Source organism: Pipistrellus kuhlii, unplaced genomic scaffold (assembly GCF_014108245.1).
Source record: "Pipistrellus kuhlii isolate mPipKuh1 unplaced genomic scaffold, mPipKuh1.p scaffold_m20_p_18, whole genome shotgun sequence".
Lineage (NCBI taxonomy): Eukaryota > Metazoa > Chordata > Mammalia > Chiroptera > Vespertilionidae > Pipistrellus > Pipistrellus kuhlii.
Window position 1 is genome coordinate 23,289,187 of NW_023425493.1, and position 13,976 is coordinate 23,303,162.

Genomic DNA, 13,976 nt, shown 5'->3' on the forward strand with positions numbered 1-13,976 from the left:
GATATCAAGGTTTTGATTCAACACCTATTTCCTTTGGTTCTTTCCACTTAATATATTTGGGTGTTACCTGGAAAACAAATTGAACGGTAACCAGGTCCCCAAACATCAATTCCCAAGAAGTTGCTAACCAGGCTATTTAAATAAATGGTCAGAGCAGAAACATACATGAAAAGATCTGGTACATGTCCTGTCATTGAGCTCAACAGCTGTCTCCTTTTCAGAGGACTCTAAAAAAAAACACCAATATTTAGGGGGCTTCTGTGGCCTCCTTTGTTGCAATTTCTCTGCAACAAAGAGGTCTTGGATAGCCAACTGGGGCACAGAAAATGCAAAGAAGAGGACAGTAGACAAGGTCAGGAGGCTCGGGTACCAAGTCCCCTACCACCTGCCAAGCCCTACCCAATGCTACCAAACTCTTTGTAGACTAGCATGAATTTGTGTGGGTAATAATGGAAACTTGAGAATACGTGGTTCTCTCTGTATATCTGAAATGCTGGCTAGGCCTTTCACTTTGCCCATAGTCAAGCTGATTAAACTTAGCATATCCTGGCTCCAGTTTTGATAGACTTGGGCCCCTTAGCCTTGAAGTTGTATATCTGAATCCCCTTTGAAAACAGTTGGCCTCCTCATATGTATTTACAGTACTGGGAGAGTGCCCGTCTGTTTTTATATTTATTTATAACTGCACCACCTTCCAGCACTGTGAGTCCTCTAAAATATAATGACATGACTAATGATGAGAAATTAAGTGACTGGGGTGAGTGTTTTTACTCCCAGACGAATGTTTGTGGGAAGGCAATTTCCTTTACCGTCCTGGCCTTGTGCTTCTGTTTCTCGTGAGCACCAGAGTTCAGATTATCTTGGGAGGTATGTAGTAACCACCACCTACACTAAGAAGACAACATCTTCATTCTGCCGCTCTGCAGCTCCCAGCAATGCTTTGTTTTGTTGGCCTCTAGTGTCAAGGAGCAGTAAGAAGTAGAACATTTCAAGTTTTACAGAGCAAGATTAAGAATTTACTCTCTTATGTCCGTTGGGACTTTTGAAAAACCCCAAAAGGGAGGAGCAGTGGAGGCCAAGAGAAAGATTTGGGATTTGCAAATGCTTTGGTATATCCCACCTCTCTCACCCAAGACTTGAGGCAGCCTATTGTTCTTCCTTTGAGGGAAAAAGGGTTACCCTAACCCCAGGGTTCACCTCTAGGAGGGCTGATGTCCTGCTTTATCTGAGACTCCTGGTACTGTGAGGGTTTCTGTGGAAGTTTGGCAGCACCTCCCTGATACTGCAGCTCTCAAATCTGTCCCACTTTCTTTAAATACTAGAAGTTTGTAAGCACAAATGTCTACTTACCTCCTCAGGGTCAAACCCTCTCCTTCCCCAGGGAATCTTTGCACCAGGCCTAGCACCCACCAAATTCATGTGGTTTACTGCACTCCCCTCCTGCTCCTTCCAGCTCATCCTGGAATCCTGACACCCTCATTTCAAAGAGAAAGGCAGACCGCCTTACCAGCTATCTCCATGTCTCTATTTATGCTGGAGTGTCTTCATGATTTTGGTATTTCCCATCTTTTGCTACTTGTGTAGGGGGGTCTTCCAGCACGCCTCTCTTTCCTGCAGGAGTCCAAGGGTTTTTGAAAGTAGGGTAGGTCCCAGCCTGGCCTGGGAGAAATTCGCCCCCTAGAGGCATGCCTGCCCAGATTCCTGGTACATCCCATCCACCCAAACTGGGAGGCCAAGGGCAGGGGTGGGCTAGGGGTGCTTGCATCTTTTCCTGCCCAACATGGAGATCATTAAAATCTAAGATATTATGGGCTGTTTTAAAAGTTAAATTCACTAAATTACTGAATTAATTTCCCCTCATCCTATTTTACTTCCTTCCCAGTCCCACTCCCCAAGAGGTGAGATTCAAAGATGCCTGCTGTTCAGGCCCCAGAAATATCTATTCCCACCTAGGAATTGTCATGCAGTCTCCCCACGATGCCTGCTGTTAAGAAAATTCCGAATCACTCGCAAACAACTCCAGGAAAGTAGACCAAATAGGAACCAGAGAACATGTCCTTGTCCTTTCTCAGAACTCAGATCTTGGGAAATCGAATAAATACACATTTTTACAAATTTATTTCTCATTTGGAGCTGAGTCTGGGGGAATCACTATTGATAAAAATAAGCCCCATACATAGTTCTTGGGAATCACAGCTCCCTCATTACTTGGTGTAGAAAAGGAGCTGGACATCCCGTACCCAGGGCTGCATTTTGGGCATAACTAAGACCTTTAAGGAATCCTATACGTGAGAACTTCAGGAACAACAGAATCCTTCAGCATCCGAGTGTCCTCAGACTCTTCTGAGAAGTCACGTGTGTGTGATGGATTTGTTCTGACATGTTTTCTTTATTTTCTTTCATAAAGTTTCCTTCGCCGACCCCCCTTTGTGCGTTGTTCCCCTCCCGTCCCCATGGAGTGGCCATCGTCCCTGTAATCAGCTTCCCAGATATTTTTTTTTCATCAAGAAAAGTGGTTCCAGGACAAGTGAATCGTAGTGATTTTTTAAGTCTTAAACCTAAAATCCATAGATGGCCCGAAATTCTCTCTAAGACCACTTCCTCCAGGCCGCCTTACTAGATTAGACAAATAACACCAAGGATCAACTGAGATTAAGACCATTGGAGAGGCTTCTTACTCAAAAACGTGTCCACATGGAAAACAAACGCTGATCCCCCAGCACGATGACTGTCCCTCCTCAGATGTCTCCTCAGTGCGTCTCCATATTGATTGGTTTAATAAGAAACAGCCTACATAGAGAAGAGGAAGCCGTGGCACTTGGTGGATATTACTATTGCTGTTTGAGACGGTTGGTTTTTAATTGAGTGTTGTTAGCTTGCTCACTGAGTGATTTGATTTTACAAGAATCCAAATTCTAATAGCGCTGTCGAATGCATCCTCTTAGTATTATTGAAAAGGGAGATAAGGGACATCTGCGCAGTGGGATGGGGGCCCCTGCATCAAATTAAGCGGCAGGATACTCCACAGAGAGTGCCCAGGGATTGCAGGGACAGCGTGTGCGCTCAGGTAGGTGTTTGGATACCAGGAGGCTGCAAGGAGTTGTCCCCTTATCGAATGGTTCCTGTAAATGCCTAATCTCCGGCGCAGAAGAATACTCTGAGGATCCCCGTTATTTGAATTTAGGAATCGCTTGGAGGATGCTAAACCCCCCTCCCCATTTCACTTTTTCTTCCCAGAGATTCTTTACCCAAACACTCTTCTATTTTCAAAAAAAGCAAGACGCAAGCCTTGTCTCCTTCATTTCTAAAAATTGTACTGCCTAAAGTTTTTGCTGACTCCTTCTCTCGGAAAGGGTAAAAAAAAGAAATACGTATTTTTGCGAACCGTGCTACCAAGAGCAGGCGGCAAGCAGGGACCCTGTGGCGCACCGCACAGACTTGCAGCATCCCGCCCGGTACCCGCGGCCGTTGGCCTCTGTGATGGAGATTTTCTAGGAGCTGGGGTGTCAGCTTTTGGTGGGGTTCTTTGCTACAGGAGGGGAGGAATTGTGAAAGAAACAATGTCTTTTTAAGTAGGAATCCAATTAGTTTAGAGACCCTCCTGGCTGAAAACCTACTGATGCCTTTTAAACGTGAAAAAGCATCCAGGAGGTGGCTGCTGTCGGGGCAACGTTCAGAACTCCGACCCAGCGGGGTAGGAAGATGCGTTTCTGAAGTTGCTGGGGGGTTGGGATTGGGGGGTTTGCGTGGAGTGGGGTGGCGTGGGTGGGTGGTACCTTGTTGGTTTGGAGATGATTTATTCACTCGGATTGTAAAATCTAAAACGAGGCCCTGGGAAGCTGAAGAAACTACAGGGACCCTTGTGACCTGCTGCTGCCCGCCTGACGCCTCTCCGCTCTGACCTGAGCGAGGAAGGCTGAGGCCGCCCAGCCGCAGGGCGAGCTTCCGGGACGGGATGCCGCCTGAATTGCGGGAGAGGCGCTCCGGGTCCGGGAAAGGGCCCGAGCTGAGAAATGGACGTGGAGGCAGCGACTGTTTCTTAGGGTTAGGGGATCTGGAGCAGGGAGCATTGGCAGCCTCGGGCTGAGAGTCCCACCTTCCTTCCCGACACTGCAAACTCTGAGCGGTGCTTGGCTCCAAGGCGATGGAAGTCACCAGCCTGTCCGTTTTCCCAAAATTAATTTAAGGGACGGAGGCAATCCAGCCCCTGCCCCTTCGTGTAAGATAAAACAGGATTCACCACCTCTGCTCTGACCTTGACTTTGGGGACTCAGTGACACTCCCTCCCCGTGATCCTAGATTTTAGTACCTCCTCTAAAGAGATTTTCTTCCCTGGCTACCCTTCAAACGATGCGTTTTCTTGACTCCCCATCGAGGGGAGATCATGGAGGGTCAAATTCAGAGTGCCACCCGCGCTCTGGGTCCCAGGATGGCGCCCCAGAACTCCTTGCACCGCAGAAGTCTGTAAACGCTGAGACTCCGGGGAAATGGATATTCTGATGCAATTCCAAAGGCATCGCGCCTAGGGGATGTCCAAGCTCCCCTAGGAGTTGATCGCACGGGGACTGGCTGGCAGAGGTGGGCCCGGTGTGTGGTGTGGCGGAGGGATTGGGCGCTGAGTCCCCGGGCCGCATTTACACCTCTCCCTTTGTGACAAATCCATTTCCCCGGCCTCTGTGCTGCTTTCGCATCCGCCCTGGCCGGGCCCCAGCTGCGTCCGGTGGTGGCGCACACTTAGCGCCGGCCTGTGAGTGTGTGCGTGTGCGCGCGCGTGTCTAATTGACTTTCCGTCTACCTTTTTATGACTACATGTGTTTCCAACAAAAGGTCTTATTAGGACAATCTGGTTTCACTAATTTAGAGGCTGGGAACATGGAAGGCAGGTTTTGTGTGTTTTTTTTTAAAGAGTTTGCAGAAGTTCAGATTAAGAAATGACAGCGGGATGCACAGTCCTCCTAGGAATAGTCTGCCTGTTTTATGACCTGTTCCTCTTTTCTTTCCCTGACTGCCCCCGATCTAACACCACCACCCCCCTTCACACTCCACACTCCCCCACTAGCCACTGCATTCTCAACAGTGTTAAAGAACCATTTCCTTAAACCCTTAAGGTATTGGAACCTAAACGTTTTAGAAACTTACAGGGCTGTGAGAATCCGTAGTGCAGGAAAGAAAGGGGAGCGAATCTCAACCAACACGGAAACAGAATTCCAGGGGCTGGGTGTGCAGATCAGCAGGAGCCCTCACTTTGGACAGGACACTTAGCAGTTCCTTACCCAGGTTGTAATTCAAAAATTTGTAACATTAATGATCTAAAGGTGCAAGTGTAAATGGAGTCTGTTTTACCAATTTCAGCCTAAAGAAACTTTAGGAAGGACCTGTTTCCATATGGCTGGGAGAATAAAAGGTGTCTCAGAAGGTTCCCCATCTCTCCGAAGGAGATTCTCTTCAGGTCTCAGTCTGGAGGGGCCACCCAGCAGGCTGCACGAAGGGCCTGACTCTCGGTGAGGCCTCTGCCCTTGGCGGGCTCAGAGCCCAGCTCTAGTCTCTGCCTGGAGACTCCTCTGGTCTCTGACCACTGTCTCCCCCAGACTGGAGGCCCATCCAGTGCCGCTTCCAGGTAGCCCACAACCACCTTCTGGGCAACTCCTGAGGGAGGCCCGAGAACCGAGGGCAAAGGTCCTCCCCTTCACTCCAGAGATGATGGAGGAGGACAAGGGTACATTATTTCTAAGAGCAACAACTATTTGTTAGAATAGGCCTCTTGACATCTCTAGAAATCTAGGAAAACTAAGCCTGTCGTGTGTGTGTGTGTGTGTGTGTGTGTGTGTGTGTGCAGCCCCAGGTGAAGGTGATTTTTCCCCCCATCACCTCAGCTCTGCTTTCTGCTACCTCCTTTCGTAACTCTATGGACCATCCTTCCTCACCGTCCTCTCCCTGGCTGGCCTGGAAACCTCCGTTTCCTTTCCGGGTCCACTGCTCCCCACGGGGCCCTGGTACTGCATTCTCTGAGGTGTGCACAGTTACCAAGCAGGCAGGTTCCTGCAGCTCTCATCCCTTTGCCTCCCACACAGTCCCCAACTGAGCCCACTGCTTTTTGCTGGTCCTCATGCCCCCAGCAGATGCCACGTGGGCAGCAACAGGCCTGGGTGGCGAGAGGCCTGGGTCTCAGGAGCTGCCCGGTCGCCTTCCTCCACCTCAGGCACAGCCTTCGCCTGGGCTTGAGGGCACTTCCCAGGCAGCCTCCTTGGCCCAGCCTCGCTCTGTGGCACCCTGTGCCCACAGCTGCCCGCCTAGGCCTTGAGCCTGCTGTGGCCCGGGGCCTTGGGCCTGCTTTGCAAGCCCTCTGCTCACACTTCGGGCTGGACAGGCGCGCCCCACCCTCCGCTAAGCAGCACTCTTCACCACTCTGTTTTCTGTGGTGCGTCCAACCTCCTGGGCTCTGAATGGCGATAGCTTTTGGAATTGGTCATTAGCCATGGGAAACAAGGCCAGAATGTGCAGAAATGCTGAAGCTGAGCAATAGGTGCATGGACGTATGGAATACTATTCTCCCTATTCTTTATGCGTTTAAATGTTCCCTAGTAAACCTTTAAAAAGAATATCATTATACAGTGCATTTTCTTGGAGCTAAAGGTGTCTACTCAGACAATTAATGCTACCTGTGTGTGCAACAAGAGCAGTACCCAGCACCACTACCTACTCTCCACTGTCGGCTGCCGGAGGAACCCCTGCCTGTGTGCCTGGCCCTTACCTACAGTTGGGGACACCAGTCTTCACCCTCAGAATTGGCCATCGTTCCCTAGGGACAGGCCAGGCCAGACGCCCCGAGGCCCTCTGCCTCTGTGAGTACATAGGTCCCAATTCTATTCCGGCTAAAACCCGCTGCGGGGAGCCCACGCCGGGACCGATTGAAGAGTGGGGGGCAGCCTTCCGTGGCCAGCGCCTCCCCCTTGGGGGCTCCCACTGCTTTGCCCGGGCCTTGCCTCCAGCTGTTTCTCGGTCTAGTTTGTCTATTTTCTGAAACTCTGACATTGGCCATGTCTTTGAAAGTCACAGAATGCCTCGTTCCACAAGTTCCAAATTGGAAGACAAAATAGCAGTTGGCAAATAGTGACAGGGACAGAGATCCGCCGCCTTTTAAAACTCCCAGCCACGTCTAGGCTCCTGCAGACCCCACGGAGGAACTCTCCCGCCCCAGGTCACCTGGGATGAGCTGGGTGTCAGGTCCCTTAGAGTCACGCTTTAAAGCTTGGTTAATCACAGGAGGCGATATTCCTGGGGGCGCTAACTGCCAGTCCCGGGAGATGGGGAAGGGAGACCGCGCTGCAATTTTCCGGAGGTTTTGATGCCAATGGGGGAACTCCAAAGTGACCCGGGCTCCGCATGGGAGCCCAGCTTGCCCTGCGCATCTCGCACGGCATCTTGCGGGTCAGGGGCTGGGTTTCACACCAGAGGAGTCATTCATTCAAGCGTTTGACTGTGCCAGGCTCTCCACTGCTGCCCCCATGTGCAGGTGGAGGGGGCGGAGGGCAGCTCAGGAGGCTGTCCGGGCGCTCCAGCGCAGCCCGTCCCGCACGCCAGGCCCCCGAGCCCGGGAGCCCCGTGCTCTGTCCCCCTGTCCGCCTCTGTCCCTGCGGCCCCCTCACCCGCACCCAGCGCTGGCAGAAGCCCTCCCGTCCCCTGCACGGCGTCTTCACCGCAAACAGGGCGGGCTCCTCCCGTGTGCACCCTTCCCAGCCCCGCCGCCTTGCTCGCTGGGGACAGGGACGGTGCAGCGGCCTCGGTGCTCCTGACCCCGACCGACTGCCCTGGCGACGCCTTCAGAGGAGCCCCCTTCTCTCCTCCGGCCCTTCCTCCGCCACTGCTTCCCCCCTGGCCCCCGCCCTCGGTGCCAGACCCGCCGGGCCCCCACTCACTGTCCTGCTGCGGGGTGTCGCTGCCGCTGGTGAGCCCTGGCGACTCCAGCAGGCTGCGGCCCGCCTCGCCCACGCTCTCGTCCGCCTGTGCCGCCACCATGTCGCCGGCCTCCTCCAGGTCGAGCAGGTGACTGACGGAGAAGTTCTTCTTCGCCTGCAGGGTGTCGAGGTTGCCCGGGCTGTCCAAGCGGCCGCCCAGCGCCGGCTGCCGCTCCAGGACGTGCCCGTAGCTGGAGGTCATGGTCTCCCCCTCGGATCCCACCCACCCCCCTCTTCCCGCTCGAATCAACACCAAACGCTGTGGGCGCGAGGGGGGAGAGGAGCCGAGTGGGGAAGAGAGAGGGGGAGTGGAGAGGAGAGAGAGAGAGAGAGAGAGAGAGAGAGAGAGAGAGAGAGAGAGAGAGAGAGAGAGAGAGAGAGAGAGAGAGAGAGAGAGAGAAGAGGAGGGGAAGATCAGGGGGGAAGAAAAAAAGTGGAAAGAGGGCGGGGGACCCCTGGTGCAGAGCAGAGCGCTCTCCTGCCGCCGCCTCTGACAGCCCCGGCTGCCTTCCCGAGGCCAAGTCCGGTGCGATCCAAGGAGATAACCCACACCAAAAAAATAAAGTCCGACAGTCACCCTCCGTTCAAGTCAGGAGAAAAGAATTCCTTCCACCTCTCTCTCCAAAAGCGTCCACACGCACACACTAAAAATAATAGTAAGGGGGAGAGAGGAGAGAGGGGAAGCCAGCAGGGCGGGGGAGTTAGGCAAACACAAGAAGAGAGGAGAAGGGGTGGGAGAGAAGAATCAAAGTGGGTGTGTTTTTTTTTAAGGCTAAAAAAGTTATTCCCAGGCAAGAGTTCAAGCACCAACAGAAGAAGGCTTGTCCCAGCTTTAAAACATCTTCAAGAAAGCGTGTTCCCCCTCTCCGCACTCCTGCGGATTCTCAGGAGTGACTAAAGTTTCAGGAGGAGAGGGTGATGTCTTGCAGATGTACTGGAGAGCAGGATTCTCACTTTACTTTTCGTGAGGAAGGAGGGGGGAAAAGGGCTTCGGAGTCCGAAGGAGGGTGGTGGTGGTGGGTTCCCCCTTTCTCTTCTCTCTCCCCCTCTTCTTGCTCAGCTCCTTTTCCTTCTCAGTTGGATCAAGAAGCTCTCTGGCACTTCAAAAGGCACAAACTGGCATGCAGAGGACGCTTTGTAGGGAATACAAGAAAATTGGAGACCCCTGGGAGGGCAGATCTCGACTTAATAGGAGCCTGTAATTACGTGGCAAAGCCTTTGTGCGGTGCCTGACGATTTACAGACCCCCTTTCTCCATCACAATCTCCTTCTTCCTCCTTTTCCCTCGGACCGAAAAACAGTCTGATTAAGAAAACCCCCTTTGCCAACATCTGAGCCAGAGAGAGGGAGGGAGGGAGCGAGAGAGGGAGAGGGAGGGGAGGGAGGGGGCAGGGAAGAGGGAGGGAAGGGAAAGCAGAGAGAGAGCCCCTTTGGATTTTTCAAGTAAAGGTCTAATTATCATTCCCCCGCAATAGTATCACGGGGAGAACAGACAAACTGAAACCCACAGTCACTTCAAACGCGAAGATTATTTTCCTTCGGCGCGTTAACTCCTCCGGATTCGTTTAAGATCCTGTTGGGGGGAAAAAGTCTCATTTGCATGTTTTGATAGCAGCTGTAGGAAAACTGGTTGGAGACCATCCACAACTATCTCCATCAAATTTTCTCCCCTCTCTGCCTTTAAAAAACATTTTTTTTAATGTTTCCTGCTGTTCTAAGAGTTTGTTTTTTTTTGCCGTGGGGGGAGCGGTGGAGGAGCGTCTCAGAGAGAACTCGGGAGAGAGCAAAGCACAGGAGGGCTGCGTTTGGCCCTCCAGAGACAACCTATTAAATAATGCCATAAAGTAACGGGAGCGATCCTAATGGGAGTCTCCCACGCCTCTTCCGCGGACGGGGCAGATTGGGGGCGATCGGAAGGCACCGAATCGATCCGAGGCTCTCCGCGCCGCTGGGATTTCCCCCCACCCCCATCCCTCCACCCCCACCCCTACCCCCACCCCCCCACCCCCCCACCCCTACCCCCGCCGGGGCGGTAGGAAATCTACATATTTATTTAGCTGGAGGAAAGGACTCTGGAAGTCTATCACAAATGCTCCCCGTCTCCTCACCCCCCCCGCCCCCCCCCTGCCCAATTTCGTAACCTTTCTAGTGCGGCCAAGGTCGCTCCTGGGCAGGGACGCTGAACCCGGAGGGGCGCGCTGCCCGGATGCGGAGCCGGCTGCGCGCTTCCCGGCGGAGGCTGCGGCGGCGCAGGATCCCGCGCCCGGTACCTCGCGGCTTGCAGAGGGGAGGGAGGGTCCCACCGAAGTGGACAGACAATGCTCTGTCGTCTGTCTGCTGAGCCCTAACCTGACAGAGGACAGGGAGGTGCCGAGGGATTTTTTTTTTTCATGACCTGTTGGAATTTGGTAACAGCTTTTATGGTCTCATTAGAAATGAGTTACTATATGAGTAAGTAAAATATTAAGTGCTTATTTGTGGCGTTTTATGTTCCTTAAACACACACACACACACACACACACACACACACACACACACGCACGCCATCTCCCTTGATTACTAGATTTCTTTTTTTCTTCTTTCTTCCTTTTTCTCTATAGCCCAGAGACTGGACTGAAGAGAAAGGGTCCTAGTGTGTGTAAATGGTTTCTGGGCTCCAAACGGCCGTCGTTAGCCCAGAACTCCCGGCCCTGATCTGGGAAAAGAACATTTGATGCCATCAAAGGGCTGCAGATTGAAACCAGATGTGCACGCCTCGGTTCTTTCCATGCATTTAATTAAGGAGCCGGGATGGAGGAGACTTTTTCATCATTAGTCCACCCACTCCTCCCCCCTCCTCTTTCCATCCCCTCGCCCTCCCCACGCCTGCCTGCACCCCCGACCGGGAGCTCGGAGCCCCGCCAGCGCCGCCCGCCGCCCCGGCTCCCCGCGGCCCGGCTCCCCGCGGCCCGGCTCCCCGCGGCCGGCCCCGCAGGAACATCTGTCCGCGGCCCCGCGCGGGGCGCCGGCGGGAGGCGGACGCGCCCCGGGTGGGCCCGCGCCGAGCGGGAGCGTTGGGGAGGGGGTGCTTCCACGAGGATTCCCACCCCGGAGCCTACATCCAGCGCCACACGTGTCAGCGGCACCGGCTCCGAGGGAGGCGACTGGGTCCCGCGGGGAGATTCTCGCCGGGCGGCCTGCGGGGTGCGCCCGGGCGGAGGCCGAGGGGCCGCGCTCCCTCCCCTCCGTGCGCGCCAGGCACCGGCTACGGTTTGGTCCCCGGAACCCGAGCAGGCCCCTCTCCATCCGCACGGCCGTATTGTAAAGGCTGAGCTGCCTTTTGTGACAAAGGTCTGGGTCAGGGCCTGGGGCCTCTGGCCCCGGGGTGTGCTGCTGCCTTTGCAGACCCCACGCCCTTTCCGGGGAGGGGGAGGGGGCCCTGGAGAGGACCTTAGCTGCCTCGTCCCGGGTGCGCCGTCCTCCGGGTGGGTGACGGAGCGGGAGCGCCGGGAATTCAGGCCGCAGGCGCGGGGCTGCAAACAGAAGGGACGTCGCCCCTCAGCTTGCACCGGGCTCTCCAGCGGAACCAGGCGCTCCCTGAGCACCATCCGCTTACCAGCAGGTCCCACCAACCCACCTAGGGTGCTAGCGGTTTCCACAGGAACACCGCACCCAGCTGCCCAACAATTGTGGCCGGGATATGTGCATGTCTATACGCGATTCAAATGTCTGTGCCCTGTGTTTTCCCCAAACTTCTATCAGAACGAAAGCTCAAATACCGGCGCCCGACTGTGCGGAGCTGGTCCAGGCTGGGGGCCCCTTTGAAGGACTGGGGTGGCCTCTGAGGACTGCGGGAGGGAGGGGGCAGCGTGTTCTCCGAGTCCAGAAGCTGGGATCTGGGGGCACACGCCCAGGGTGCCCAGGGAAAGGGGAGAGCTCCGGTTGGGACAGGATCTCCAGGCAGACAGCAGGACTCCTCTCGCAGCAGTCTGAGCGCTTTTTATTTATTTTTTCCGGGGGTGTGGGGGGCGGGGGAGGGAGAGTTGGGGCAACCGGAGCGCAGAAGGCTTGCAGGGATCCTAACCCCTCCAGAAGGTGTCTCCTTCCCAGGGTGTCCCATAGGCCTCAACTGCAGAGGAGCCCCAACTTCCTCCAGCTCCTCCCAGGAGATCACCAAAGGGAGTCCTGAGACTGGGTTTTGGGGGGGATATGTGCTGTGAGGGTCCCCAAGAAAGCACAACACCCCAGGCATAGGCCCTGCAGGACTGATTTGTGTGTTTCCCCCTCTCCTTTCGTTTTCAATTAACAATTACTAGCGGATTGAATCCACAACCTGATTATGTTTTCATACAACATTTGTAATTTTGGGGGATTCTGGATTGTAATAGGGGGATTCACCCAGTAAATAGCAAAAGGCCAGAGGTGTGGGTTCCTGCTGCCAGCTGGCCGAGTGGGAAAGCTCTCTCCAAACCCTGGAGCCAGGGCTTTAGGTCCAGAGTGCCTTCTTGGGCACCAAGCATTTCCCTGCCTGGCCTCCCCTTCCCGTCAGCACCCAGGCCCTGCTCCTGCTCGCTGGAGGGGTGGAGGAGGAGGGAACTTGGTGGACCAAAGTTCTCTGGCTCCGGTTGCATGAACCAGGAGGGCCAAGCACCTCTAGAATTTGAGAGGGACCATCTGGCAGAAAGATGTCAGGAGAGAAGAGGCTGTGCCTGGGGCCAAGCTTATCTCCCTGCAGGCCTGGCCTGGGAACTCAGAAGGCCCCAGAGAAACCTTAATCACAACTCTGTGACTTCCCCAGGTGCCTTGCTTTTTGGAAGAGATGGAAGGAGAGCATTTCTAACTCAAAATCTCTGTGCCCGTGTAGATCTTCCCTTGGCATTTGCTTTGACTTCCTTCCATCTGTCAATCAGTACTTATTAAAAATGTGAAGTTCTGGGTGATGTCACTGGCTAGAATCCATTTCCTTATGGTCCTTCCCGCATCTGCCAGTGGCTGTCCAACTCTTGCCCTCTTTAAAATAAGTCCTGTTTTGTTTTCTTATTTCTCCTCAAGTAAGTGGGAACAAAGCTATTCAATAGGAGATCAGACCAAGGTAGGAGGAGGTCTGGTTCCCAGCAACAAGCCCTTGGGAAGTCCTCTCCATAGACAGGTTCCGTTTTGATTTCTGTCCAGGGTTTCCCTGGCACTGGAAGCTGGTAGAATTCTGACCCATCTGGCTAGCAGAATGCCCCCCACCCTAAGCAGTTTCCCCTCTGAGATGGAAGCCAGGAGTTACACTCTTACATGTTAATAAGTTGTCATGATTATCGCATGTGACAGGTCATAGATTCCGTGACACATAATAAGACACTACCACCCTCGTGCACATACCATGCTGTGGGGTAGAAACGCTTTTCCACTCATGGTTGACAATCTAGTACATGTATTTCATTAACAATGAAATCTATTTCGTTCATAATAAAACGGGATTCCGCAGGGTCCCCCTATTTTAACGTTTTTGAGGACACTTTATGCCAGACTTGAAAGTAAACTCTCCTTAGCCCTTCTACTTGTGGCTCTTGTAATCATAAGCAGCATTTTAGGGACGTTCCTCCTATGCATGGGCGAATGTCCCTCACCCACCCCATCTCATCTAATGGTCTTATTGAATTATTTTGATATTTTGCAACAATCAAATGAAATAGGACTGAAACCATATTTCCAAGTAGTGAGCTGGGAATGCGTACATGATTTAACATGTTGAGGGGCCCATCAGGCTGGGACCTAGTGATGTTCGCTGGGACTTTCTGCTCTTCCAGTCACTGGGCACTAACTTTGTATCCACCACGAAGCCAGCGTTAGCTAAAGACGTTGGTAATCTGTACATTGGCAAGTGCAATGAATGTCCTCCCACCTTATTTTCCAAACGCCTCTGCTGTAATCAACCCCATTGAACACTCTCTTTTTGAAATTTCATCTATTCCTCTCTTTCTCTTAACACTTCTCCCTGGTCTTCACTCTCTGAGCCTTTCCCTCAGCTCACTTCTTAAATATTGATATTCT

General features: G+C 53.4%; 1 protein-coding gene across 3 annotated transcripts in view; it reads right to left on the minus strand.

The window, feature by feature from the left end:
• PRRX1 (paired related homeobox 1) overlaps positions 1 to 9,277 on the minus strand; it is an 84,708-nt gene extending 75,431 nt beyond the window's left edge. For 2 of the 3 annotated variants that reach the window (XM_036442118.2, XM_036442119.2), the window contains exon 1: positions 7,917 to 9,273. In XM_036442118.2, coding sequence (XP_036298011.1) covers positions 7,917 to 8,157 — 241 coding nt within the window. In that variant the 5' untranslated portion in view covers positions 8,158 to 9,273. Of the gene's footprint in view, positions 1 to 7,916 lie in introns of all 3 variants that reach the window. The other variant, XM_045583233.1, reaches the window with a different exon arrangement.
• Between the last annotated feature and the right edge of the window lie 4,699 nt (positions 9,278 to 13,976).